This window comes from Gobius niger (genome assembly GCF_951799975.1).
Source record: "Gobius niger genome assembly, chromosome: 18".
NCBI classification, from domain to species: Eukaryota; Metazoa; Chordata; class Actinopteri; order Gobiiformes; family Gobiidae; genus Gobius; species Gobius niger.
This window is the reverse complement of record NC_136869.1, coordinates 16,833,675-16,860,953: the sequence shown is the minus strand read 5'-3', so window position 1 is coordinate 16,860,953 and position 27,279 is coordinate 16,833,675. Positions and strand designations below refer to the sequence as shown.

The 27,279-nt window shown below is 41.6% G+C and overlaps 3 protein-coding genes across 8 annotated transcripts in view; 1 reads left to right on the top strand and 2 right to left on the bottom strand.

Moving 5' to 3' along the window:
* The window catches only part of atp8a2 (ATPase phospholipid transporting 8A2), a 32,522-nt gene extending 14,616 nt beyond the window's left edge, over positions 1–17,906 (bottom strand). Inside the window, exons 1-24 of one of the 6 annotated variants that reach the window (XM_079575742.1) lie at positions 17,685–17,906; positions 16,014–16,115; positions 13,044–13,221; positions 10,769–10,868; positions 10,082–10,180; positions 9,969–10,014; positions 9,753–9,793; positions 8,660–8,733; positions 8,499–8,568; positions 8,289–8,416; positions 8,102–8,213; positions 7,836–8,004; positions 7,632–7,759; positions 7,466–7,543; positions 7,293–7,381; positions 7,038–7,082; positions 6,838–6,913; positions 6,575–6,763; positions 6,456–6,505; positions 6,307–6,376; positions 6,134–6,218; positions 5,922–6,061; positions 5,044–5,182; positions 4,475–4,539 (exon numbers count right to left, since the gene is read on the bottom strand). In XM_079575742.1, the coding sequence (XP_079431868.1) occupies positions 4,475–4,539; positions 5,044–5,182; positions 5,922–6,061; positions 6,134–6,218; positions 6,307–6,376; positions 6,456–6,505; positions 6,575–6,763; positions 6,838–6,913; positions 7,038–7,082; positions 7,293–7,381; positions 7,466–7,543; positions 7,632–7,759; positions 7,836–8,004; positions 8,102–8,213; positions 8,289–8,416; positions 8,499–8,568; positions 8,660–8,733; positions 9,753–9,793; positions 9,969–10,014; positions 10,082–10,180; positions 10,769–10,868; positions 13,044–13,221; positions 16,014–16,115; positions 17,685–17,727 (2,316 nt within the window). In that variant the 5' untranslated portion in view covers positions 17,728–17,906. Of the gene's footprint in view, positions 1–4,474; positions 4,540–5,043; positions 5,183–5,921; positions 6,062–6,133; positions 6,219–6,306; positions 6,377–6,455; positions 6,506–6,574; positions 6,764–6,837; positions 6,914–7,037; positions 7,083–7,292; positions 7,382–7,465; positions 7,544–7,631; positions 7,760–7,835; positions 8,005–8,101; positions 8,214–8,288; positions 8,417–8,498; positions 8,569–8,659; positions 8,734–9,752; positions 9,794–9,968; positions 10,015–10,081; positions 10,181–10,768; positions 10,869–13,043; positions 13,222–13,809; positions 14,135–16,013; positions 16,116–17,684 lie in introns of those variants that run through there. The other 5 variants (XM_079575743.1, XM_079575744.1, XM_079575745.1 and 2 more) reach the window with 5 other exon arrangements.
* Positions 17,907–18,353: 447 nt separating this feature from the next.
* On the bottom strand, positions 18,354–22,164 carry rnf6 (ring finger protein (C3H2C3 type) 6). Its single transcript, XM_079575868.1, has 4 exons — positions 22,063–22,164; positions 21,223–21,378; positions 20,978–21,142; positions 18,354–20,881 (listed from the first exon to the last, which is right to left on the bottom strand). Exons 2-4 carry the CDS (start codon positions 21,362–21,364, stop codon positions 19,068–19,070), a joined length of 2,121 nt encoding a protein of 706 aa, XP_079431994.1. The 5' UTR covers positions 21,365–21,378; positions 22,063–22,164; the 3' UTR covers positions 18,354–19,067.
* Positions 22,165–22,505: 341 nt separating this feature from the next.
* On the top strand, positions 22,506–27,277 carry cdk8 (cyclin dependent kinase 8). Its single transcript, XM_079576476.1, has 13 exons — positions 22,506–22,937; positions 23,985–24,060; positions 24,183–24,293; positions 24,434–24,574; positions 24,896–24,953; positions 25,035–25,166; positions 25,317–25,460; positions 25,714–25,783; positions 25,911–25,983; positions 26,059–26,156; positions 26,231–26,309; positions 26,386–26,544; positions 26,613–27,277. The coding sequence occupies exons 1-13, from the start codon at positions 22,810–22,812 to the stop codon at positions 26,736–26,738; spliced, it is 1,395 nt and encodes a 464-aa protein (XP_079432602.1). The 5' UTR covers positions 22,506–22,809; the 3' UTR covers positions 26,739–27,277.
* Positions 27,278–27,279: the final 2 nt, after the last annotated feature.

The following is a 27,279-nucleotide window of genomic DNA, read 5'->3' as shown; positions in this document are numbered from 1 at the left end:
AGTTTAAGGTTACAGCGTGTGTTTGTTTGAGAAGAGCTTGCCTGCAGCCTGATTGTTTAGGGCAGTTTTGATGGAGCTCAGTATAATAGAGGAACAAGGATTAATAGAAAAAATAAACATCCCACTGACTAGTAATGAAAACCATGTGGAGCAGAAGACATGCTAGGAGACATCCGTCAGGCCCACACATACACATTAAAGGCTTATGGAGATGCGCCGCTGACTTCTGCTAGCATTTAGAGGTGGTAACCGTGACATTATAGGTAATAATATCCATCCCCAAAAGGATACAAGAATCTACAGTAAGCACCACAAGTAATGAATGACTTGTCTAAAAACAACTGAGCATTGGTTGCTCAAATGGTCATCACTTGTCAATGGGTATTCAATTAACAATAACTAAAATCACATAAAGAAATGTCACCAATTGTTCAGAAAAGTAGGGGTGCTTTTTTAACAGTGAACCCCAAATAATCTCTGTGATGAATTATGTATAGATCATAACTGTCTTTGTGGCAGGTGACCTGAGACCCGGGAGCATGATTCAGCTAATACCCAGCTCTAAAGCACATGCAAGACATGCACCACAAAACCTGTGGCATTAAGGCCTCCTCTCTGCAGCGTGTCCCTCCTCTTCCCAAAAATCCCTGTGCTTGTTTTCCCAGCCTGAGGCTGTGAGTTTTTCTTTGTGCACCGGAATTCCTGTTTGCATTCAACTTTTACCCCAAAACAGGCAAAAGACAACACAAACAGAATGAAAGGATTTAAGAGCTTCCAGGTTGTCAGGTTTCAGTTGCTCAAATGATTTCCAAGTGGAGAAAAAATAGCATGTGTTTCTTTTCTGTAGATGCAGCAAATGCTTGTATTGTTTGATATTTGAAATAAATGTAAAGACATCCTACACCATCTTCATCTCTAAATATAACAAAGTAAGCCTTTCAATTTGGGTGGAATACACAGTTTAACAACAAATGTAGTGGAATGCATGATTCTCATGATGTTTTAAAACCAGCAACATGTGGTAATAAATGAGTGTCCAGTAATTAGTCATTTAATGACTGTTGTCAAAACCTGTGGCCACAAACAAACCTGGTCTAACAACGAGGTGCCAATAATATCACAGTGACATGTCACAGCAGGCCCAGCCAAATCCTGCCTGGCAGTTCAGATAACCAGGATAATCACCAATCAGTCCACTGTAAGGCTTAAAAGTCACAGATGTACTCTCATCTAGATCGTATTACTCTAATTGAAATCATTTACCAAGATGCAAAATGCAGACTTGAATGGAATAAACCAACATCAACTGTTTATAAGTGGTAACTGCTTCCAATTGCTTCAATAACGTGCTCATTGTTTTTCCATTTAAGTCTGAGCATTACAGGGCACACATACACACACAGACACACTTAAGGGAGCAAGTTCACAGACTTTCTGACTGGAATTTTATCAGCTTTATATTTGGCTGAGAAAATGGGGAGGGTACAGAGGCAGTTTGAGAAATTACAGATCAGCTGCTTTCATTGCATACCCAACCATAAAATGCATAAGCACAAACAATCACATAGACTGTTCAGTGAAACCTGGGAAAGGCCAATGTTGACTTGTACCAGACCACCTTTGATTCAGCGAAATCTCAGCAGTTAATGCCATTATTATAAATGAGCTGAGGCCCATAAAACATACAAAAAGCGGTAAGCAAGATAAATGGGAACAATACGAAGTAGAGGAATGTGTATTGGACTGTGGAACGAAGCAGAGACAAGTGTTGAGTGGAGGCGAGCTCATGTCTGAAGTGCAGATTCTGTCACTGCCGAGATTTAATATGGCGTTTAATTATCGCACTATGCATCTGTGCAAACACCCACATCCTCTGCTGCAGCCGTGGACGGAGACACACACAGCGCCGAATGGAAAAAGAAAAAAGACACACAGGCAGCTTGTTAATGGTCTGTTTCATTAGGAACTGCTGTTATTGTGGACAAATACTACAGTTTGGATGTCTGTGCGATGATAAATTTGGTGAAGTATATTGGTCTGAATACAGTAAACAAGAACAAGCTGTGAAGAAAGATGACAGTGATGGCAGTGAAGATTCGGACGGACTGAACTTGGCATAGACCGTGAAAGTTTGCATTTTATCGTAAATGTCCTATGAGAGGTCTTGAAAGCCAAACCCTGACATGGCATGTTTTGGAGTCCTTGAACATTGGTATTAGAATACTTAATTATTTGTGATGGCAAATAACACAATTCTTACCCCATCGGACTAGTAAGTAAACATTTGAAACCTAAAGCAGCAGAAACATAAATTTCAGCTCCTGTGCATCCGTCACTATTGATTCGTTACAAAGGCACGAGGTGGAGATTTGTGCTGTTCTGTGTGTGGCAGCGATTTGAAGGTGACAGATGGAGCTTGTCACAACTTAGCGGTGGCAAGCCGTTTACCCAGGAGGCATTGCTCACACAGTTTGTTTTGATGAGGAGGAGAACCAAAAGGAGATCGCGTTACTGCTCTCTCATCACCCTCAGAGGAGACCAGCCAAGTCCCCCCCCCCCTCCCCGACAGATCCCCCTATTCCAGATTGTCTATCTCAAACATGAAGTACAATAAACACTATCTCAGGGAACACACTTGATGGACAAATCCTCCTGTGACACACGCGGTTTTCCTCTCACGCACCAAAGGCCGTGTAGTGGCTTCCTGCGTAAAGAGAGGGTGCTGACAGATGTGGAGGTAGCTGTGTGAAGCCGGCGTGGAGCGGAGAATGTGCGAGCGAAGAGGCCAGCGTGCAACTGCCGCCGTAAAACTAACAGTGACTAATAGGGGAAAAAAACAACAACCTTCAGGCTGACAACTTGACTGCAAGGTCACAAGACAACGGTGTGGGCTACTTTTTAATGGGGCCAAGAGGTTAGAAAGGAGGTGAGATCGTGATAAGGAGCTTCTGTTTACTGTCACATGAAAGCTACACTTTGTAATGGCATCAACAAATTTGGCCGAGTGTAAGATATTTTAAGTGACAGAGATAAGGTCTTCACAGAAAACAAGTTTTGCTTCATCCAAGTCGATAAACAGTTCCACTGAACACGTCATGGACGACAGATGCTCAAATCGTGACCAATGAGCACATTTGAACATAGACAACACAAACAAGAAAGAAAAGTGTGTTCAGCTATAAAGCTCAGTATCCTAAAAGGAAAGCCAAGGCCAGCTGCTTCAGGAGTTAGTCACGATAAAAAAAACCTTACAAGGTCAAGGACACGTCAGCAGAATGGACATTTGCCATTATTGAGCACAACCTTTATGTGGAAACATTGATTTTAGGCTCAAATGCTGCAACAAAATGGAATGTATTGACTGGACATGACGAGAGCTGGCACTGGAGCATTTAAAATTACCCACAAAATCCACTCAAAGACAATAAAGTCCATCTGACTGATGGTGTTACATTAAATCTGTAAAACAAGACGTGTTTCTGTAAAACTATACAACAAAAAAAGCCTCTAAAGCCGACACTGAGCGAGGTACCAGTCAGTTTCAAGTCATTCTTGTGCTGAAGCAGAGGTAAAAAATTAACATGTGTGCAATAATACCAGAAAGTAATGAAACCTAACATAAAAAAGTGCCATGTCAAAGTTCCCAAGCTAAAACAATTAGAAACACAAGCTGAAATCACAAGTTTGACCCGACAAATGACCAAAGCTCGCACAGTGTTTAAAAAAAAAGTTCCTCAATATATTTCCTTTAAGTCTTTTCTGCCCCATCACTGAAAAACAACAGCACAGAGTTTAAAATTTATGAGACATCATTCGCACGGCTTTGTAAAGTAGATATTTGTTCATTAGTCCAAGAGTGTTTGTGTGAAATGGACGCAGACAAGTTCAGTTAAGCAGTGACACAGATGCTTGGATGCAAAGAACATAGAATTACTGGCGTCTAAGTCTAACTGAGGACGTTTTGTCGGAGTTCAGACAGCTCCAAAAATATTCAGGACATTCTGCTCTTATTTGGGTTATACAAGTAACATGCTTGAAATCCATCTTATTGGGAAGGCATGAAATGTAAGGATGAAGAAGGTTTGTAAGAAAATAACAGCAACAATACCAGATACAACCATTAAGACCAGATTAGGCAAGACAATAATCATTTATAATTACACGTAATACCACTGAATTAAAAGTGTAACATCTAACAAAAAGCAACAGGCTGAAACCAATTGGAGGGAAACAGGTAGCAGCACAAAAGCACTTTTTTTTCTCTGCTAAAGCGGACACCAGAGACTTTAATCACCTCCACCTGAGTGAGAACAAAGAGCCCCACCTACCGCTCCGTGTAAAAGCCACACCCTGGTTCCCACGGTAACCCAGCAGACACCCCCCCGAGTACCCCCGCCCCCATTTGCATCCACAAGAGTTTAGGCTAACCAGGAAAGGGTCTGGTCTGGAGACGGGACAAAGGCTGTGTACTCACATCTAGAGAGTCCTCATTGACGATGATGAGGGACATGCCGTGTGTGACTAAGCGACAGGAGTAACCTGAGAGACAGAGGAAGAGGAAAAGTTAATGTTTTCCCTCCTTTGAAATCAAACCATCCTCTGTGAGAAGTATTCATTCAACTTGTGCCACAACCACTTTCTCCAGATGGAACTCCAGCCTGCTCCTAAAAACATGCACATGTCATACAGTATTTAATAACAGGAGTGTTATCATGAAGCTTCAGTAAATATAAAGGTCTGGAGTAAACACATAGGCTGTGCTTATACTAAATGTTCTATATCTAAAAATTCTTAAAGTAAATAAAGTATTTCCACCCTTGGTACCAGTGCAGCTAAAGTGTGCAAAGGCATGTCTGGAATTTCCCAACTAACATAATAGACACTTTTCTTCAGTTGTGATTTAATTAGCTACAGTCCAGACCATTTCCATGCCCTACATTGGGCTGCTGTAACAACTTGGTGTGCACTTGCGCATCACCACTTTCCACATGACACAAAGTGTCTTTTGCATCTTAAAGTATCATGCTTTTACTGTTTTCTCACCTATGTTAATAGCCGTTTCCTGTTTGTCTCCAGTGAGGACCCAGATCTTGATGTCAGCTCGCATTAGAGTAGCAATGGTCTCTGGCACCCCTGACTGCAGACGGTCCTCTATGGCTGTGGCGCCCAGAAGCATTAAGTTCTGAAGATGGAAGACAGACGCATGACACAGAAACATTAAATTGAATCAAAATAGAGCTAAGAATAAATTCCCAAAACAAGACAAGTCTTGATCAAGAGTTTAGGAGAATGTAAAAAGTTGAAGGGGGAAACATCGTTCATATTTCTGCATTCAGGACAGGGGAGATGCTAGAAAGTTCAGTTAAAAGGCATCTTCAGTGGACTTTCACACCAACTCTGTGTCTACTTGCCAAGAGTAACCCATTACTTTTTTCTCTTGCTGTAATTTGTTCAGCATTTAAATGTATGTGTGCCCTCATTAGACACACTCACACAGATACACAAGGTAACACTACTGTGTTGTTGACTTCAGTTTTATGGGGCTTTTGGCAGACTGGCGCAGGTAATTATCCTTGTGGTCTCCATAAGCTGCCCTCCACCTCTTGCTTCCTCTTTCTCCGCTCTTACTTTTTCTTATGACTCCAGAGCCTCTTACGTAAAACACTATATTTTAACTTACAGATGAATGAATTAGTCAGAACTCTTCCCACATTTTCTTTAAGTGGCAGAACCTTTGGTTTGTCTTACAATTGTCAGTGGAAGAGTCTCTTGCTAAGAGAACATTTCACAATGTACCATAATGGACGCAGTCTGCCCTCTGCTGGGCACAAGAAGTGTCAAAGCATTGAACAATATAAGACTCAATGAAAGAATATACTCTATGGATACTTAAGAGTGCTTAACACTCTTTCGGAAATTACCTTCTCTATTAGTTCGTAGCATTCTTCAAGTTTCTGTGCTCTGTCCTTGATAATAGTACTAGCTTGATTGTATTCCTTTAGCCATTCCTGATAGGCTTCTTCCTCTAAGTCCACATACGCAAAACACAGGGTCCTCAAACCTACATGGAGAAGCACATAATGTAACTGCACAGAAAAAATAATGAACAAACTGATTTTTATTTTATAAAAACCTTCAGTGGCAAACTGCTCCAGATGAACAACAGTCAGATCTTTGTACTGAGATGCTTCAGTCAGGCGTTCAAATATAACATTATCCTATGAAAGAGCAAAATAATCACAACAGTTATTAATTGTTGGTGATGTTTATACACAGGATGTTTACAGCATATAAAACTAAACGTACAGCGCCTTTGCAGTATAAGCGTAGCTTCCCACTGGGAGTCCTGACCACCACAGACATCCGCTTGCGGTTACTGTAATGTAATTAGCGAATTAGCTTCAGTACACAGTGAGCATTATTTAGTTGATGATAAATAATCTCATCTGCATTACCTGGAAAACTCCAACACATTGAGCAGCTCGTAGGTCATTTCCTTTCCTCTCTGAAACATAACATACATTTAGTCTAAAAAATATCATAGAGTAGCAATAAACACCTAAATTAGACGTACAGCATCAATAATGACAGAATGAGGCGTCCTCCCTGTAAATTCAAAGCCCAGTCCTTTAGCTCCTTTCACCAGAGCTCCTTCATCAGGCGAAGACGCCTGGTAGATTATCTGGTTGTCTTCTCTTTCAGGAACCACTGTATGGCACACTGCCATCATTGTCAGGAACTCACAGATTTGGGGAGACGTTGGCTACATACAAAGATCAAGATGTTTTAACAGCATATGATATAGCAAAACAGTTTATCTGAAGGCTTGTATCTTACATGGTTCTTCTCTATGTTTTGGATGAGAGCAGGGTCATCAAATTCAGTGGAGTTATGGCTATTGGACGGTAGATTGCTGGAAAAAATAACATGTTTTCAGTGTTGGTGAATTAATAAATGTTATAATTTTGTCACGTGAGTTAAGACTGAAACTAATAGACAGCAGGAAACAGAAGGGAAAATAGAGGTTTGAGACTTACCTGAAGTCCTCCATTGACCGATCACAGTCAAGATCAGGGAAATGACTGCATTGATGAATGAGAGCACAGTGCAAAAGGAATCAATGAGCTTATTAGTTCAATCAATCAAGCATGCAAGGTTAGAATCAATCATCTGAATAAATGAATTAACATGCTGCATTTTATGTTAATACAAGGCATAATACACTATAATGTTACGATGATTGGATGAAAAGGGTTACATTGTTAAGATCCACAAAATAAGAGACCACTTACCCATAAGTGATACCAGCAATGGTACACTTCTTAAAGTGCATAACATTGCATGTTAGTGTCCCAGTCTTGTCAGAAAAGAGGTATTTCACCTGGCAATAACACATGTATAATGAACAACTCTTTACATCCAGGTAATACAGTTGATAAAGGAAGTATAAATAAGGAACACATACCTGCCCCAGCTCCTCATTGAGATTGGATGTCCTTGCCACCGCGGGTGTATCTGTATCTGCATAGTACATTTCCATATCCTAAGGGATGGTCATGTCCATTAGGTTACAGCCACACAATCAAAAATGTTAGTGGTATTTATTCATTAAATGCAATAAAGACACCAACCCAATTGATGAAGAGCGCCTGTGTAAACTTAACCACTTCCAGAGTGACCAGAAGGCTGATGGGGATTAAGTTGTTGTACAAAATAATAAAGGTGAGAAGATTGTATGCAAAGTTAGTGGAGATGTCCCCTGAAAAATAAAAGAGAAAAATTACAATCAGTTACAATTTAATTGGAGGCAATGTTAAAACAGAAAAGACACTTGCCTGCCCGGGACAAGTACCAGCAGTTTTCTTCAGTGTGTTCTCTGTTCCAAATTGCAGCACCCACTGAGCTGACCAGAGCCATCACCAAGAGGATCCCAAACAGGACCAGGATCTGCATGTTTGTCACTCGCTCCACATTTGAGCGTTTTAGAGGGGCTTTGGTAGAGTTCTGAAGATTGACAAGGCAATGAATGACAATAAAGTTACTGAAAATATAATGTTTGCTAGAAACAATAGCTTTGTTGCGTTGTAACTCAGTATTTCACCTGCATTAATTTGGAGTCATGACCAGTGTACACAACAATTCCTACAACCCATTGAGTGTTTCTGAGCTGCGCTCCACGAAGCAACACTTGGTCTGGTCCCAGTGGAGCTGGACTGCGGGTGGATAAATTCACAATGTAACAGGAAGGAGTGATAACTTTGAGTAAAATATGTTCGCTAAAGACTTACTTTTGGTTTTCAAGTCGCAATGTGCCAGTGAAGTCATATAAATGTCGATTTGGGCCTTCACACTCTAATCGACCAGATAGTGCACCTAAATCCTCGAGGCTCTGAAAACCTGCTGTTAGAGGCAGACCCTGGGAATAACAAAACATCAGGAGTGATTTAAAAGGAGCTACAGAAGAGGAATTCCCAAATTCAAAGTTATTTGATTCATACTTGTCTGATCTTCAGGTTAGTTTCCCCGTCCAAGTTTGAAGTTTCGATGTAACACATGGCCTGTGGCTCACTGCAGATACAAAGATTGCGATAAATTTACGCTCAGATAAGAAAATAAAATGATACATATTTGCACAAACTCACACACAGTGGTGCCTGACCTGGATGACAGTATGACCATGTCAGCTGGCAGATGTTGGCCATTAGTAACCTTCACTAGGTCTCCAACTGCCACCTTGTGGCATGATGAAGCAGAGCAGTTAAGAGTATAGAACAAAAAGAGAAACACAAAGCCATTAGTGAGAACAAACAGTAAACAGTAAAATAAAAGATAGAAACAACAGTTTGGGAGTAAAAGATGACTATAGGCTATAGAAAGATTTTATTATAGCATGTCTATATTGCAACCAAAATAGCTCATTCATAAAATGTAATAGGACAGGTATGTAATGGTGACAAAATGGTCAAAATGCTAAAGTAAGTCCCACACCCATTACTATTTTATAGTTTTGATGTGTTCCCTAATCATCACAGATGTACACAAACAAAGAACCACATATAATTGCATCGGTATCATTTTACCATCTACATAAACCCTGGCAGATCCAGCAGAAGTGCAAACTAAGTGACCACAGTCTGCCCGCACAAAAGTGAAACCTTGAAAATAGGTTTGGTAGAAGAAGAAGAAGAAGATCTTTATTTATATAGCGCCTTTCACAGACATAGTCACAAAGCGCTTTACATGAGACAATTGTACATTCACTCCATACTCGGTGGTGGTAACTACGTTTGTAGCTTCAGTTTCCCCTGGGGGAGACTGACAGAAGCGCTTTCGCGACTGTACACGTCTGCGCCAACGCTCCCCTCTAGGTCTAGGTAGGATAAGTCTTTATTGTCATTGCAAAATCAATCACAATGAAATTCATTTTGAGAGCACTCCCTTGCATAACAGCATGAAAAACATAAAACATAAAAAAAAAAATCTGCATAAATATCATTTCAAGTGCTGACCAGCGGTTAACTAATTGGCCTCCCTGAAACACGTCTATTTAAAAAAAAGGGGATTATTATTATCACTATTATATCATAAATACACCTAGGTATCCCGTGAATGTCTTTTGTCATTTTGACATCAATGGGTATATTTGTCAATTGTTTTGAACTAAATATTTCATTAAATTGGATACAAACGGAAGAAAAGGCCAACGAGAAAAAGAACAGTTGAATGAGCAGCTTCTATGAGGGTAATGTTACCTGTTTCCAGATAATAGTCTGCCAAGCTCCGTTTCGCAGCACTGAGAGAAGGGACACAGGCATCAGTCAACCTCATACAGTATTCATACCAACTAAACTTCGTTTGAGGCCACAAAGCCAGCGCTATTGTAGCCATTGACAAAATTATGAAGGAAAACAAAAGCTGCTCACAAAACACAAGCACACACATTAATGAGCACACACACAGAGCCATACCTGTTGTTTTCTTGTTGTTAACTGTATTGTCTGCTTTGTGTCTTTTCTGAAAAAGGACAAGTGCTTAATTGAGATTTGAAAAGGGTAAATGCTTAAAGGAGGATGGTACTCACATAGTCCTCTATCATTTCTTTAATTCCAGCCACTGTGAGTATGAAGATAAGCGGAACTAGGGTGGTGTAACGACCAGTCGGTGATACATCCGGGATTTGCTGTTGTAAGGTGGAAGGCACAAGAAACACTGGTAATGAGATGACTGATAGCTGTAACGTAATGGCTTAATGGTCACTGGATGGCCCATTACAGATGGGATAGATCAGTTACTAATGCACAAGGACTCATAGTGGGATTCCAATCAATATTGATATCAAACTCAATATACAGATGTCAAAGATGTTTTTTTACGTTTACTTTAAAATATTCATACAAAAAAACAGTATAGTATTTGGTAGTGTTCAGACACTGACATTAACACTATGGGATTTTACTAGCCATAAGTGTAATAATAATTAAATTTAAGTGTTCGCTCAAAAAGCAATACAAAGTGCCATACATAGAGAACAATTAAAAAACAAAAAAACATTTATCAATTTATTTTAAAATGGATATCTACATCATCAACTATCAGAAATCCCAAACCCTTAGCGATCACTATCTCAGTATCACTACCAACATTGACATTAAATTGGTTGGAACAGCAGCACAGCCTTTTTTTGTTTTTGCTTGTACCATCTCTTTTATGTGTGCAACATTATTGTGGCCCACACAAACAAATCAAGTCAGTGCATCGGTTACGTTACCTGCATAAGTGCAATGAAGAGGAAGAAGGCATTGGCTGCTCTTCGAATCTGTTCATACAGAAACCGTGGCAGAAAGGTGAGGATCCCATATTTGGTGGTGCTGCGAAAGAAAAGGCCTCGTGTGAGAGAAGACATAGGACAAGCTCAACTAACAAGTAGCAATAGGAAGTAAAAAATCATGCATAAATTATCGTATAACCTTGAAGAGCATTTCACTTAATGCAACACTTTATCCATTTAGCTAAGTGCAGCACTTGCAAATCTATTAGAACCTGTTAAATGCACTCAAATGGCCAAAAAAACTATTATGGAGTGCTTAGTTGCCCACTTATCACTTCCTTAAATAGAGCAATTTTCTCCAATCTAATTTTAGATTCTGACCCCCAAAAAAGACAAGAAACCTTGGTGACCTTAATCTTGTCTGTCAATCGCCTCGACTGAACCGACACCTGCATTGATTAGCCTTGTTATAGCCAGCAGCTACCGTAATACCTTTTAGAGTGGCTAAAAATAAGACCAACCTATAAATTAGAGCTTTTTGTTTCCTAGTGAACCCTCAGCAATGACAGTTTTTGCAGTTAATGTTTGCTTATGTGTCAAACTTTTCACATCAATGTCCCATGACATTATTTAAAGAACATAGGTCGTCATCCGATGGTTTTCCCATTCGTCTCCGATAACAAGTCAAAGGGACAAAGGACAGAGTGGTCAACAACAACCTAAACCTTGATGATCTTGATGGCCCAGAGTTACTGATACGTCACACTGGATTCTGCAGATAACAGTCCCTTAATCTAATCAAAGACATAGGATATCTGACAGCAATGTTTCCAACAGAGTTTACAATAAAGCATGAGGAGATGTTGCATTTTACCCATGATAGTCCAACATGCAAGTGTTAACAGCTGTCAGCTGCAGGGGTGATGCACTGCTGAGAGCCTTGAAATTGGATAAAAAGCAGGTTGAACTCACAACAGCCCGTGTGCATTATTTAAAGAGGGAAGATGCCATTGTGTGTTAAATAAGAGCTTTGGGAAAGCTCTAAAGCATTGTTTGCTGAGAGTAAAAAGGTGAGGGATTCAGGGACCCAGGAGAGTGGGCAAAGTATACAGATAAAAGCAACAAGGCTATAATCTCAGAAAATCAATAAGGCTATTGAACCTTTAAAACGTAAAACAAAGAGTTACAGGAAAACTGGGACATCAAAGTGCAGGGCCTACAAGTTAAGCGGCTCCAATCCACAAACGCTGGAAACTGGGGTCAATGTCATCCAATCAGAAGAGTGGAGAAGCGTATACTCTGATCACATTAATAAAATTGAAATAGGCCACTTAAAAGTGAAACCGAGTCGCCTGACAATAACAGTGAACCACAGAAGATCAACTTGCATTATTTAATCAATTTGCAGTAAATAAGACAAGTCAATAATGGCAGGGAGAGGCAGTGAGGAATGGAAAAATATGATGCGGTTTCCTAATTTACCAGTGTCTTGATAACACTGACAATGGGAATTACAGAGATAAAATAAAGACTCTCTTCATGCATGTTTGGCTATGTCTGTGGCCTTGTGCATCCGAGATAACTGCTGCTGCTCTTCGAGTTCCCAGGAGGACAACTCAAACAGAAAGAAAACAATACTCACACTAATAGCCCTTAAAACATCATCTTAAAAGCACTTACAATTGTCTCCTGTCAATCAGAGCAGTTTACGTGCAGGTGGAAATAAACATTGCTTAAGTGTCAGATAATAATCAGAGTAGTAGATTTCCTGTCCAAGCCTGACCCTAATTGGCAGAGTGCTATTAATGCTTTAATGCTGAAAAGCGGCTACATTTAAATGGCAGTGGCACAAATAGGGCTTAATTGGCACGTGAGGTCATTTACAGAATTACCATTAGTGTTTTACTATCTACAACTGACCCAAAACAAATAGAAAGGAAATTATTAAAAGAAAGCAAAACCCCGGTCCAAAGTCTACTGATCCTTGGGAGAGCGCGTAACAGGCCTGTGTGACTTCAGCCATTGAAAACTTGGCTCCAGTGAAACAAAGTTATTCTTTGTTTTACATCACTGGAGCAAAGCTTGCTAATAGCTCAAGTCAATTACTTGCGTGTATAATATCCAAATAATAATAAACAATTAAATCAAAACGGATTAAAAAGTAATACAATCAGTCTGACAGTTCAGGCATTAAACGAGATGCATTCGCTGCCCTGGAGAGTGAAGTTTTCAGGGAAACCCACAAGTGAAAGAGGTGATAACACGTGCCAGTTACCTGACGTGGTTGTCGCAGTACTTGGTAATCTGTGGCCGGTTGAGCAGCACAGTCCGCGCAGTGGCGTCTATGGGATCCGCCTGGGACGTGGTTCCGGACATCTCATCATCTGCCTTGCGGTACCCGGTGGACGAGCAAGCAGGTCCTGCACCGTTGGATTGATGGGAGAGAGGCGAGGCTAAGTGAGTGAGCGAGGCACAAATATAGAGAAAGAGGGAGGGGGGTGGGGGCAGAGAGACAGAGAGACAGAGACATAGACGGGAGACGTGGTTTACAGTTCAAAGCCCAGATACTACAGGCGCATACCCGCGGTAGTGAACCTAATAGGGCCCATTCATTATGTAGAGTCCCGAACAGTTATAATATGCCGGCACAGTCACTGCATACAGGCTCGTTTCGCGACGCCCACGGGACCCCCTGCGTATAAAGGATCTGCTGAGAGATGCACAATGGCGAACAAACACATGGGGATGCCCGTTTTAATCGGCGCGCAATCTTGACTGCAGAAACCGAGCGAGGAACCGGGGAAGTTCACACTGGCCTCTGAAGCAACACGCTGCCTATACCGAATCACTAGCATTGCCTCCGCCTCGCTTTGTCATTCCCAACATGTTCCCAAAATTGCCTCCCGCTTTTCAGCACCCGGGAGCATCACGATCAAGATGTAATTGGAGAGGGAACCGCCGCCGGTGTCCGGGGGAAACACAAACAAATGCAAACAGATCTATATGAAGCTGAAGTTTGCTCAGCTGGCCCGAACACGAACCTGGGCGAGGACAGACGCGACAGCTCGCCCGAGGCACCTCTTTTCTCCTTCGGCTTTGCTAAAGAGGTATATTCCGCCAAGCTTCGCCGCCGAGTCATGGCCCGCTACCCGCTACAAGGGAAGGGCTGGCGCTGCGCGTTATGGGGGGACCCCTCCCTCTGATTATGTGCTCATTTGTTCGCTGCCACATATTCGGACAACGAGATGACCCATTAGGAGCTCCTTCAGTGCAACGAAGAGTCGAAGGGACTCCGCTTTTTTAAAGGGCTAGGAGCCTGATCTTCCTGGGCAGTGTTTGAGGCCACTGCCCAGGCACGGGCGGGTCAAATGACAGAAAGGCAGGTGTCACCCGCGTAGGTAGCTACTGGTACACGCACAACACGGCAGGAGAGGGCTGTCCTCGAGCCCTACTTTAAAGTGTTGCTTTCAAATATACAATAACAGTGTATAACTTTTATGTAAAAGTTTGTTTACCTTAAAAATCACTATGTATCGTTTTAATGCCACCTGCTCCTGATCTTCTTGAAGCTGCAGTGCATTGAGCAACGGTCAAAGTCCCTCAAACCTTTGTGATTAGACTATCTCTGAATCTCTGACCAGGTACAAGCCATTCTTGGCCCAGAACTCAACAAAGTCAATGGCACGATGGGTGTGGAAAGTATGAAACTGTAAATAAGCTCAACTTGATCAACAGTGTGCTTTTGCTATTTTACCCCCTTTTCTTAAAAGAGTTGGGTTACATCATTATAGATTTTATGCCTGCCCACTAAAACAGTTTCATACTCGTTTATAAAAGGTCCACTCATCTCTGTGGAATAGTAATGCACCTGTGATGAGTCAGCAGCCCGCCTCAGTATCAAGACAATTGCAAAAGGCACTGGAATAACACAAGCGTAAGTCTTCCTCAGCAAAAACCCTGATCATATAACCTACAAGCAGATAGTGCCAACTAACCCATTTGCCTTGCAACTGACAGTCCAGAGTGACCAATACAAAGTTGTTTCTCTATGCCAACTTTGTACACAGGGCTCAATGCACAGTCCTATGTCAACATTTCACTGTTAAAAAGCAGACTCAGCCGGTGAATAATGGATTGGGACCGGCTGCATAATTTATCTACATTTTCCAGTATGGCAGAGCATATTTCACCAGACACTGTTTAATGGTGCTGTGTCAAAGGTTTCACTCTAGAGGCTCACTTGTCTCGGGATGTACACAACTACTATACAGCCACATGGCGTGTCGCCTATTACATATGTCCTTTTAAGAAAATAAATAAGCACTATCAAACTCTCCATTTACACAACAAAGTTCTAAATATGTTCCGGTGTTTTAACATCTTAAAAACATCAAAGATAAACAACATTTATAGATGTCTTCCTTCAGCAATGTTTTTTTTTCTGTAGTCAAACCAAAAATTAAAGACAACATTACCAACGGAGCCCCGTCTGCCTGGGTGACTCATTGGTCCCATGGCTCCGTAGGTGGCCTAGGGGTCCAGCATGTTCAATAAGGAGGTCCTACAAGACCCAATGACTTGTGTTTCCAGTGGGTTCATTTGCAAGTGCAATATGAAGTGACGCAGAAAAGCCTCTTACAAGTCCAGAAAGCGAGCACAGTAATCCTCAGCATGTCTGCTCCGCAACTTCACCTGCCGCTAATCTATAGCCATAATCCTACAACGTACTGTAAAGGTACACTCTCAACTCATTCAAACACTCATGAAACTTTGTTTATTCAAAAGAATCTCAGGCAAGTACTTTACACAGTCCCAGATCTATTTTTTCACATGCAATAAATACCACATGCACCTGTTCATTTTGTGTTCTTACTCACATGCACCATAGTTTTTGTATGTAGAAGTGACTTTGAGCCATGCTATCTGGTCTCAATACATGCATGTTGTAGAAAGGCAGGCATTTATGCTTAAGGCTATTATGCGCACCTGTCAGTTTTTATCTAGAGCTGACACACGTGGTCACCCAGCCTCCCATGCACATGCAGTAGTTGATCCAGGACATCATTCATCACCCCAAGCCCCGAAGAGCCGTCACTGACTAATAATCTTGTGAAAGGAGCTACAGTTGTAGCTCTTGAGGGCCGGGGGTTGAGGCAGCTGCTCTTTACTCTAGTGTAGAGTCACATGCACATTGGACTGCAGACACATATGAGGTGTGGGGTCAGTCCAATTTGATCAAACTCACTTTTGTTGAACCTGTCAGTGAAGCGGGCACACATGGTAGAACCCAGGTCTGGGTCTTGCTGCTCAGAAGGCTCCTGTCTAATGGGGGTCAACACTAATTGCTCTGTGAGCATTGAGAGGCCACGACAGGAAAAAACACATACAAGACAATATGTCAATAGTATGCAAATGACACCACAACACATCTATGAGTCTGTAACTGCACTGTGAAAAGAGCGAGATTATCACATGCAAGCTTATCACAATTTGGATAGATGGCATCGCTTGATGTAGAACGCCCCCTTGTGTTCATCATAAGTAATACTATTGTTTGTGTAATTGTCTCTGGGCCCTTATCTCCCAAATGACATTCTGGTGCTACAGAAGCCGTGACAACCCGTCATTATTATCTATTCAAAACAGATGTGTAAAACCAAAGCAAACATGAAGAACATCTTATTAACGGCCAAACGGGGCAGCCTGCAGCCCAGGGAATGTGTCAGATGCTTTTGTTTATATGAGTTACATATGAAATCCATCCATCCATTTTCTTTCGCTTTATCCGGGCCGGTTCGTGGTGGCAGCAGTCTCAGCAGAGATGCACACTTTACACACACATTACAAATCCTATCTGCACTCAATGCTATTGTACACAGGCGTATGTGTGTGTCAGTAAATTCAACAGATTGGCATTTGCATACGTCATTGTCAGGGAGGACAGCTCTCTAATTAGAGTAAACAGTCGGGAGGTCACGTCAGGAGATTAAAGGAACGACACCATTCACTATTCCTGGTAAATAATACAAATATATAAATATATATATATTCACAATGTTATAGGCTAGTTGTTGAGTAAGAAACCATTATGTCCAACAAACCATAATATAAATTGTAGGATTGCCTTCATCACTGATGTGAAATTGAGTGATTCTTCAGTTTGTAAGCAGACTGCCCTAGTTGTCACTGGTTCAGAAATTGCTGTGTCCTGTTTTCTATATCTGGAAACTGCGAAAGAACACACAACCACAACAAAAAGCGGTGCACAATGGTATATGTGCTAGTCAAAGCCAGTGAATGTTCATCCTACTCTCCTCTAGGGCAATCCAGTCCTTAAAGAGGGTGACGCATGTGCGCATCCCATACTAATAAGGATGACAGGCCTCCACGCTCCCACTCACTACACCTGCTTTTACTAACAACTATCTAGGCTATACATGTACAGGAATTACAGACTGTGAGCAAAATCAAAATAGTCAAATAGTCTAATGAGAAAGAGAACTGAACACATTAATTTGGCTATTTATTCTGTAATAAAGCTGTTCACAACATGACCCATCTAAGTTTTAACCAGTAGTTCCAGCATTTCAAAGGTAACTCTGTGCTCTCCACATGAAACGCGCAGAGATGACAATCCAACCGAGCCCTAACATGAAAAACTATATTATCTAGGGGACCACGAAGTTACCATGTCAAATTGACTGCGAAGTAGCGGTAACACCGGTACAGTGGATGACCGCACCGCACATGTGCCGCAGTCATGGAGACCATAACACCGACAGTCCGCACACGGGTCGCAAAGGCCGTTACCGACCTTGTGCCCATTTACGCAATAAGTCGCAATTGGAAATAAAGCTACAGATTTGCTTAGGCAAATGATGAGGCGGTGTCTGCTGTGGCCGTTATATTAGCTTACCTCCCTCGGTGTGGATCTTCTTGCCTCTCCGATTGAAATACATTTTGCTTGTAAATAAACGTCAGACGAACGAAAAGACCAAAGAATCAGCATGTTCATGGTTCATACACCGTCCAGGTTCCGGTCCGAGGACCGAGCCGTAGCCGCTGCAGCTTCTCGAAACGCATACTGTATTTTTCTCGGCTGGGCCGCGGAGATGATCGGTGCGCGGTTGTTGCGTCAAGAGCCGAGGCAAAACAGGAAGTTACACAATAAACGTCCTCAATATTAAGAAAATTTAAGTATTGTCTATATTATTTCCTATGCATGCACACGCTTCAAGGGAGCATATATTTTGTTGAAAGGCGTATTGACAAAGATTTACGCAGCCAGCAAGCAAAGCTACATGGCGCTTTTACTTTGAAGGCCCATCTCCTGTTATACCTCATGTTAACAAAAAAAAAAACCTCTAAGTTATGTTCCTTCTTTCGCGCAGAAAAAAAACACTTACTGCTATCCTGGTACATCCCCGTGAACGTCTTTCCCAAGGATTTGCTGAGAAAATGTAGAATGAATAGATTAAGCTCGCAAATGCATAATTCAACTGCCAAGTCATGGCAAAGAAGCAACCATAGACATACAACAAGTAAGAGAAGATTCAGTGCAAAATGACGATTTGGATGGAAACTATATTTAAGCAATACAGTGTAAACAACAGTGAAAAGCAACACAATACTGCTTTGCTCCTTATTGCACAAATTATCTATGTACATATTAAGCTCCATAATGACAGGTGTGAACCCCATTTAATTATAAAGTGACTCAAATTAATTCTGCATTGCAATTACAGGACGTGTTTGTACAGTTTAAAAAGAAACAAAAACCCTATAGAATAAAATGTTTAAAATAAATACATTTAATAATTTCTTTATCTAAATTAATTTATACTACTCACGCCAGCAAATAAGAGATTACTTAAGTAGATGTGTACCACTTAAAATTGGGATAAGTCTTAAAATTATAGTCAAATCGAGAATTTTGTTATTCAACACCTTTATATAATTTAAAGAGAAATATTTACATCTTGAGGTGTGGCATCCCATTGCAGTTAGAAGATCACACATTTCAGACACTGAGGAGTTAATGTGAAGCTATTCAACAGCGTCTATGAGAGCTTCTTAAGCAATCCATTAATGTGGCCAGTGAAAATGGTCACAGGAAAATGCAAACAGAACATATGGGAAAATGTCTAAAAAAATAAACTTGTTAATTCTCTGCAGTTATAACTTTTTTCATACATCAGTTTCACTCTTCCAACACAATTCCAAAAAACATGAAAAAGCATTATATACATGCAAGCCTACTTGGGTTGTCTCATTTGAGCCACATGACAATTGCAATAAATCAATCATGTTGTACTCCAAGTATAGGCTGCCTACATATTGGGCAAGTGTTGTTTTCAGAGAGCCAGCGATCTATACAGTGAATGTGAAACTCATGAGAACATGGCAGGCGGCGCAGCTTGTTGCCTTGTGCATACTCATTTATGCAGACACTGCAAGCACGGCCCATCTCACCCTCCAAACTTGCTTGACCATAGGTGCGGGTGACGAGATTGTCAATCTGCTCTTTAGTCAGGCCTCGGGGGTGTTCATCATCATCTTCATCATTCAGTAGAAAGAAGTGTGCCAAACGCAGAATGGGTAAAGTGCCGTTCTCTACAAGGTTGTTGGTATCTCTGACCCTTCCCTCAGTGGTGCTTACGACACCTCCAGGTAGCCTGGACTGTCCAATGTGTTCATCTTCATTTTCTCCCAGTCTTGGTCTTTCCTCATCACCTCCACCTGTACCAACTAAGTTAGGTGATCTCTCATTTGAATGTTGACTTTCTGAGCTGTTTGTTCCAACTGCATCTGTGGGGGAAGGTGCAACACTTTCGGAGTCTGCTTCCGTCTCCATTAGTGAGCTCAGCTCTCCAAATCCTGTCATTATTTGACGCAAAATAGACCGCAGTGCTGTTGAATTAGGTTCACCTAAGCCCGTTTCACTAATGCGTCTCAGTGGAATGCGAATAGTGCTCACATAGGTGCGAATCCCAGCCCGTTCAGAACGTGATATGGTACGTCTAAATCCGCCACTGTCACTTTCAAATGTAACAGTGTTCTCAGCAACCCGTGCGCGGGAACGTGTTCTGCTTGCAATGCTGTCACGATCTCGATTTTCCCCGGGTCTAATTCTTCTCACTTGTAAGTCTAACATAATAGTTGGATGCCGCCTAACTGCTGTGCCTCCTGGTATCTGTGACTCGCTCTCGCGCTCGACAGCCTGTGTCACTGGCTCAGATACAGTTGTAGGCTCTGTTACAGGCTCCCCTGAATCCAATGGCGCAGGATTTACTGCATTGCTTTGTTCAGCTGGACGGTTAGAGTCACGGTCACCATCTGTCATTGGGGTACTAGTATTTGAAACAGATGTTTGCTGCAAGGGTGAACGGCTTCGTCTGGAGAGGCGAGATGAAACGCTGCCTCCTGCTGAAGCTCGACGTGTACGTCCACGAGATCTAGTCCTACTTCCACGCGTTTCATGCCCCACAGATGGGAACTGGGATGCAGCCTCGGTTGACCCAAGTGGACAGTCCAAAGATAATGTTGTATTATCACGCTCATATTCATGTACAGAGTTTGAGGCTTGATGAGCTAAAGTGTCCTCTGAATAGGGTGTAGGAACAGGCTGCAGTGTTGTTACAGATTGCAAAGAGGAGCTTCTCCTTGAAGCAGTGGTTTGTGGTGGCATAGGTGTTAAAAAGGTTGAAGAATTTGTAGCAAGACCAGCAGTGTTGCTACGCGTGCGACGAGTATGCATTCTCCTACTAAGGGGTGGACGTGGAGTGGGATATGGGGCTGGTCTGGGTGCAAGAGAAAGCCGGCGGTTGGAGAAGGTAGAAGATGTACGAATGGATGTTGTGTTTTGTGATGTTACTGGTAGCTCTGAATGATCAGAGATGTCATTATGCTCCCCAGGCTCTGGTTGATCATGGTTGATGTTAATTTCCAAGCTAAAGCGAAACTCGCCACTGTTAGGGTTTGTCCGACTGACAGCCCGCCAAGTTTGATTGCCACTCTGTCCACTGCGGGTTGCGTTTCCAGTGCGTCTGAAAGTGTTAAGCCACTCCAGTAATGAATCACCATTTGATGACTCTCCCCCCGGTTCTGCAATTCCTGCAATCAGGAGATAAGCAAACTCAGCATAACAACATGATCAAGCTTTAAATAAGCTGTACAGGAATGGCACATGGTCCATCACTTTTAGAATACCTGGTTGTCTACGTCCTCCAGTCCCCCTCTCCTCACCCTCACCACTACTCCCTTGTTGCTCTCCAGAATTGGTATCCTGAGCAGGCTGCTCAGGATTTGGTTGAGATGACACACGCTCTTTAGCTCCATCAAGACGCTGCCTGAGTTCCTCAGCTGTAACCTCTCCTGGAAAGTGACATTGCAAAATGTTATATCCAATTTTCTGTATAGTAATGCTATCAAAGGTGCGTTAATAACGCTCTCACCAGGGGTACCCAACAAGTTACTGTCCCTCATGAGACGGTACTCATCTTCACTCAGTTCATTTATGAAGTGATAGTATGCCTCCTCTCTTCGAAGACGCTCTGCCTGTCTCCGCCGCTCATCTCCCCCACCAGGAGGGTCCATCGCTGCGGAGAGTGCTGGGTAAGAAATTGAAGTTATGGGTATATAGTCGTGTTGCGTATTCTTATGTTGGAAAAGATATGCTTCCGTTGCTGCAGGGGAATGCAACAAGACTTTGTGCAAACGGTACTGAAAAATTATCAGATAGTAAATCAATTTGTATTGACTGAGGATAGTGAAGCAAGTCAAAACACTGGTTATGAGGGCAAATGAAGCTTTTTACATAGGTGTTTCGAGCCAATCGCTGAACTACGATGTTCGATAGGCAAAATGAATAATCAATGTTTTTTACATTGGGTTGGACTGGCCTGATACAACCTGTCTCCCTGTTAACGCTAAAGCGAGCAAAGGGAAAGACAAAGGATCTTTCTGATCGGCATTTACAAAAACATATCTTCCTATGCCTTACTTGGTATGCTTCTGTATTCCTAGGGAACTATGCTACATGCTGTGGACAAGACATTTAAAAATGCGCAATCAAATAGCTGCTAACTAGTTGAAAGCAAGTTAGCATTAGCAATGAGAACGACAACAGTGTAGCAAGGTTAGCTGTTCGCTTACGAGCTTAGATGTCTATATAAAAGCTCAAATGTTTTGTTCTGGAATTAGTTAAAACATGGCCGTATATGTTAACAGATATGTACACAGAAGCCTCATTAAGTTGTTGTGAGATGCCAGTGTCAGTAAGAGGGATTTGGTACCTGACAAAGCAGCCGTAATATGGACGTGTTCTCCTGTATTCAGCCCTCAGCCTGCTCGCTCAAGATGGGACCAGCGGTGCAACACTAACGTCACCCATCAGAAACACCCTCTCAATGACATCGGTTCCGGTGTGACACAGTACTTTAATAAAGACGCACTCTGCGCACAAATCTATTCCGTAAGCTGACTTTGAAATAATAAAAACATATGTGATTCTATAAGCCACAATAAACTGTGCTGACGTCGTACTGGTGGCTTGATGGTCACATTTTGAAAACCAAACGTTTGTTGTGCTGTCTTGCTTCACTTAATGGACAACATAATATATATTTTTTCTTCCTTTTTTAAGGGTTATTGTCCATAAAATAGAATGTTGAAATTCTGTTTTGTTTTGTTTTGTTTTTCAGTTCGTGTTTGCGACAATTTGCGACAGTGCCGTACACTAATACGCCGTTGTTAAGTGCGTCTCTTTGGGCAGATACCGGCTGAGAGAACGCAGCAATAAGAAATAGGGCTATATTTCCGACTCATTCATCGGGATTAGCTGAACAGCAGCCGTCCAACTCAACGTACAAAAGCCTCAGGGAAGCTCAATGTAAAAACATAGTTGAAGAGAGAAATTCCGCGCTGGAGGAGGCAACTAGCCAAATAGTCAAACCGAGCTTGTTGGAGTAGCAGCCTACTTGCTTCCAAGCTACGCTTCATAAAAGCAGGAGCACATACTCTTAGCTCATACTATAGTGAAAATGGACTATGATTTTAAAGTTAAACTCACTGGCGAAAGAGAACGAGTCGAAGACCTGTTTGAGTACGAAGGATGCAAAGTAGGAAGGGGCACCTACGGACATGTATACAAAGCAAAGAGAAAGGATGGGTGAGTCTATAAACAGCAAGGCCTCGAGCTAACTCAACTCTCTCCCTCATGAATTATATTGACTCTTTTCTCCTTTGAGCCTGGGATCAAGTGCCACAAACTGGGCAACCGAGTCTACAAGTTTTCTGCAGCGTAGGGAGCACACAAACCCTGTTGGTGCTCTCTGGTAGTAACAGCACTGACGTATAATAGACTGTTGTTATTGTACTTCAGCAGTGCCATTAGTCTAATTTTGAGGGACTTGAGTAATTTCAGAAGCCTTGATTCAATCATTTCTTGTTTGCTGCTCCACCGTGTTTGTCTGTGTATGTTGAAGTTCTATTGATCTATATTTGTATATTTAAGGATTATTCTGTTCTGTTCTTTTCTGTTCTGTTCTGTTCTGTTCTTTCATGCTTGCTGCAATTTTGTAATTTATGTTCGTCTATATGTAATTTTCCCTGACAAATGACTAAATATCTTTGTGGGGCCATAGACCTGTTAACTATGTAGGCTAATGTTTCTACACACATTTTACTCTAAATACATTCATAATAAAGTTCATTTATCAATCATTTTACTGATCCTGGACTTGTTGCCAATATGCACTGGTAAAAAAAAAACTGGTGAGGGAATAAATTTGCATTGTAATCTTTTGTTATTGGCTTAAAGAAGCGTTGAGTTTGAAAATACTTCCTCAGCTTGTTCTGCAGTTATTGAGCGTGGCCCAAGGAGAAACAGAGCATTTATTTTTACTCTCTCAAATTACTTGAGCTTGAGATAAATCCTGTTTCAATCCGATCTAGACTTTTTGTGCCAATCTCCAAGTGCCCACCTTCTTTTTAGTGTGGAGGCCTCTCAGGGTTTTGGTGTGACAGTGGTGCAGATGGCCTTCTGAAGGTGCGCACTGTCATTGTGTCCATGGGCAAGGCACTTCACCCGTCTTGCCTCCAGTGTCTGTGTGCGTTAGTGTATGAATGAGAGCTTTGAGTGCCTAATGTAGGTGGAAAAGCGCCATTTAAGTTGAGACCATTTACCATTCTTGTCGATGTTGCCTTGCTTTTGTAGGAAGGATGATAAAGACTACGCCCTCAAGCAGATTGAAGGCACTGGAATATCTATGTCTGCCTGCAGAGAGATTGCTGTAAGAAATATGTTTGATTCTTACATGCTTTTTATGTATTGTTATATTTTCTCCAACAAAAAATCTTTCCCTTGAGGATCAATAAAGTAATTCTGATTCTTATTCTTGTTTATTGATTGCAGCTTCTACGAGAGTTAAAACACCCCAATGTGATCTCACTGCAGAAGGTATTTTTGTCACATGCAGACCGCAAAGTGTGGCTGCTTTTTGACTACGCTGAACATGATCTTTGGGTAAAGTATTACTATTTTATTATACCTGTTTAATGAAGTTAAAAATCTGGTTTATTAACATATAGTCATGGTGTACACCATATCATATGCAGCTAAAAGAACATTTGAGCTAATAATTGTTTTTTTTATGTTCTGCTTAGCACATTATTAAATTCCATAGAGCATCCAAGGCTAACAAGAAGCCACTTCAACTTCCAAGAGGAATGGTCAAGTCTTTGCTTTACCAGATCTTGGATGGCATCCATTACCTCCACGCCAACTGGGTCCTTCACAGAGACCTTGTAAGAGGATTGGGAAAGGCAGGGGGAATATGCAAGAAAAGTACTTTTACTGGTGCCATGACAGTTACAGCCAAATAAATGACATTTAGCATTGTTTATACATTTGTAAAGTTATTTTGCTTTTGTGTGTTCAAGTCTTTGCTATCTTTTGCCCTGGATTTGTAATATAGAAAAACAAAGTCTTGTAATTGAGACAACGTAAGTCTGCTTTGTCTGTTGTGTTTGCATCTGACCGCTAGAGGGCACCGACAACCATTTAGAGCGAAGTAAAAAGCAATGCTTGTCGTTGACCTCCACTGAGGATGAAATGTTTCCTTTCAGAAACCTGCCAATATTTTAGTGATGGGTGAAGGACCTGAAAGGGGAAGAGTAAAAATTGGTGTGTACGACACCTAATCAACTTTATTGAGTTATCTGTAATATATTGAAATTGTACTTAATTTTCTGTCTTTTCCCACAGCGGACATGGGCTTTGCCCGTCTCTTCAATTCACCTTTAAAGCCTTTGGCTGACCTTGACCCTGTCGTGGTTACATTCTGGTACAGAGCACCTGAACTACTGCTGGGAGCTCGACACTACACAAAAGCCATTGGTACAATCGGTCTATAGAGTTTTGATATACTGTCATAATGTAAAAGAACACTTGGTTGTAGTGGGTACTGTATCTAAAAGAAGCTTTGCGTTGAGAGCCTCATAGTAGAGCTTTGATAATGATTGTGGGTTGTGGTCTGCTGTTTTTCAGACATCTGGGCGATAGGCTGTATTTTTGCAGAATTGCTGACATCTGAGCCAATATTCCACTGCCGGCAAGAGGACATAAAAACCAGTAACCCTTACCACCACGACCAACTGGACCGTATCTTTAATGTTATGGGCTTCCCTGCTGGTAAGACAAATTCTATACAAATGTAAAGAAATAGCTTCCATTCATTTCCATTTCCGAAATTGTTGCTCTATCTGCAATCTGGGCTATTTAAAGGAATAGGCCACCGTTTTTTAATACTGAGATATGTTCTTACCTTAGCTTAGACGAGTTGATATGTAGCTGTCTGGTCTTAGCGCGTGCCCTCAGTCCTCAGTGCTCTGTTTACGTGACTTAGGGCACGTGGTAGGAACATGGTCTCTTTTCTGTTTTGTAGATAAAGATTGGGAAGACATTAAAAAGATGCCAGAGCACTCAACTTTGATGAAAGACTTCAGAAGAAATACGTGAGTCTGTTTAGCCTCACAACTGCTTATGGTATTTTGTAAATTGAGTAACATTAAAATTGGTTTATGAGCATATGAGAACCTGTTACTACTAGTAATATTAACACAATGTTTGATTGTTTTACAGATACACAAACTGCAGCCTTATAAAATATATGGAAAAACACAAAGTCAAACCAGACAGCAAAGCATTCCATTTGGTAAAATTTGTGTAAAGTAAAAGTATCCATGTGATCACTGACTAATCACGGTCTAAACTGTATTTCTTATTAAAGCTACAGAAATTGTTGACTATGGATCCCATCCGTAGAATCACATCCGAACAGGCCATGCAGGACCCATATTTTTTAGAGGAGCCATTGCCAACATCTGAGTAAGTTAAAGAAAGTATGCATGGTTTTATGGGATCAGCTAATGGTATTTCATTATATTTGGGCCTTTATTTAGTGTCTTTGCAGGTTGCCAGATTCCCTATCCTAAAAGGGAATTCCTTACAGAGGAGGAGCCCGAGGACAAAGCAGACAAAGTAGGAATATCATATTCCACACACTCTAAAACCATATTACATGCAGTTGGTCACCTAAATGTATCACTTTTATTAGAAAAACCAGCAACAACAACAGGGAAATAACCACACCAATGGAGCTGGACACACTGGCAACCCTGACAATAGCCACACTCAAGGACCGCCACTGAAGAAAGTGCGAGTTGTTCCGCCCACCACTACCTCAGGTGGCCTCATCATGACCTCAGACTACCAGGTACACACTCTGCCCTCACAATAATGAACATCAATGACTTGCTGCTTACGCTTAAGTTTTTCTTGCAGCGCTCCAATCCTCATGCTGCCTATCAGAACCCTGGACCAAGCACATCACTGCCCCAAAGCAGCATGGGATACTCCTCTACCTCCCAGCAGCCGCCCCAGTACTCTCATCAGAGCCACCGCTACTGAGACATCTAGTCATCCACAAACACTCATTCAGCACACAAGTAGCCCTCAACATGCTCATCTGAATGTACTTGAGGGATGTGAGGGCTTCCTCTCTTTCGCACCTAACGGAGAGCACTCAATAATTCGCTTGGTCGGGAACAGTTAAACGGTGACGCCAGTATACACCAGTATTGCAAGCACTGCTATTAAGCGGCGGGTTACATTTACAATAAAGAGGATAAGATATAAGACTGTTTATAATAATTTGTCAAAGCTAAACATGGCAATAGGAAATGGCTGGGTTTTGCTCCAGCCAGTTACTCTGTCAAAGTTTGGCCCAAAGTCAAAGCTGCTACAGTGTGTGACTGCCAGCAGATAAATGTTATTTTGTTTGTTTCTTTGGTGTACAGCCCTTTGAGGGTGAGGCATGCGTGGTAATGTGCACTGCTTGCTGCGCGGTGGTGTGAAGAAGAGATGGAAAAAGATTTTAACTTTTAATTTAATCTGTTTTCATGGCTTTGTTTTATGGAAAGTCTGGTAGAACAAGTCATGTGCGGCTGTG

Coding starts and splice junctions, on each gene's coding strand:
- rnf6 (XM_079575868.1), bottom strand. CDS start 21,364: ATGGACCCTCCTGGTGGGGGAGATGAGCGGCGGAGACAGGCAGAGCGT. Junction 21,143..21,222: donor TAACTTGTTGGGTACCCCTG/GTGAGAGCGTTA, acceptor GTCACTTTCCAG/GAGAGGTTACAGCTGAGGAA. Junction 20,882..20,977: donor TGGAGGACGTAGACAACCAG/GTATTCTAAAAG, acceptor TCCTGATTGCAG/GAATTGCAGAACCGGGGGGA.
- cdk8 (XM_079576476.1), top strand. CDS start 22,810: ATGGACTATGATTTTAAAGTTAAACTCACTGGCGAAAGAGAACGAGTC. Junction 22,938..23,984: donor AAAGCAAAGAGAAAGGATGG/GTGAGTCTATAA, acceptor TTGCTTTTGTAG/GAAGGATGATAAAGACTACG. Junction 26,310..26,385: donor CCGAGGACAAAGCAGACAAA/GTAGGAATATCA, acceptor CACTTTTATTAG/AAAAACCAGCAACAACAACA.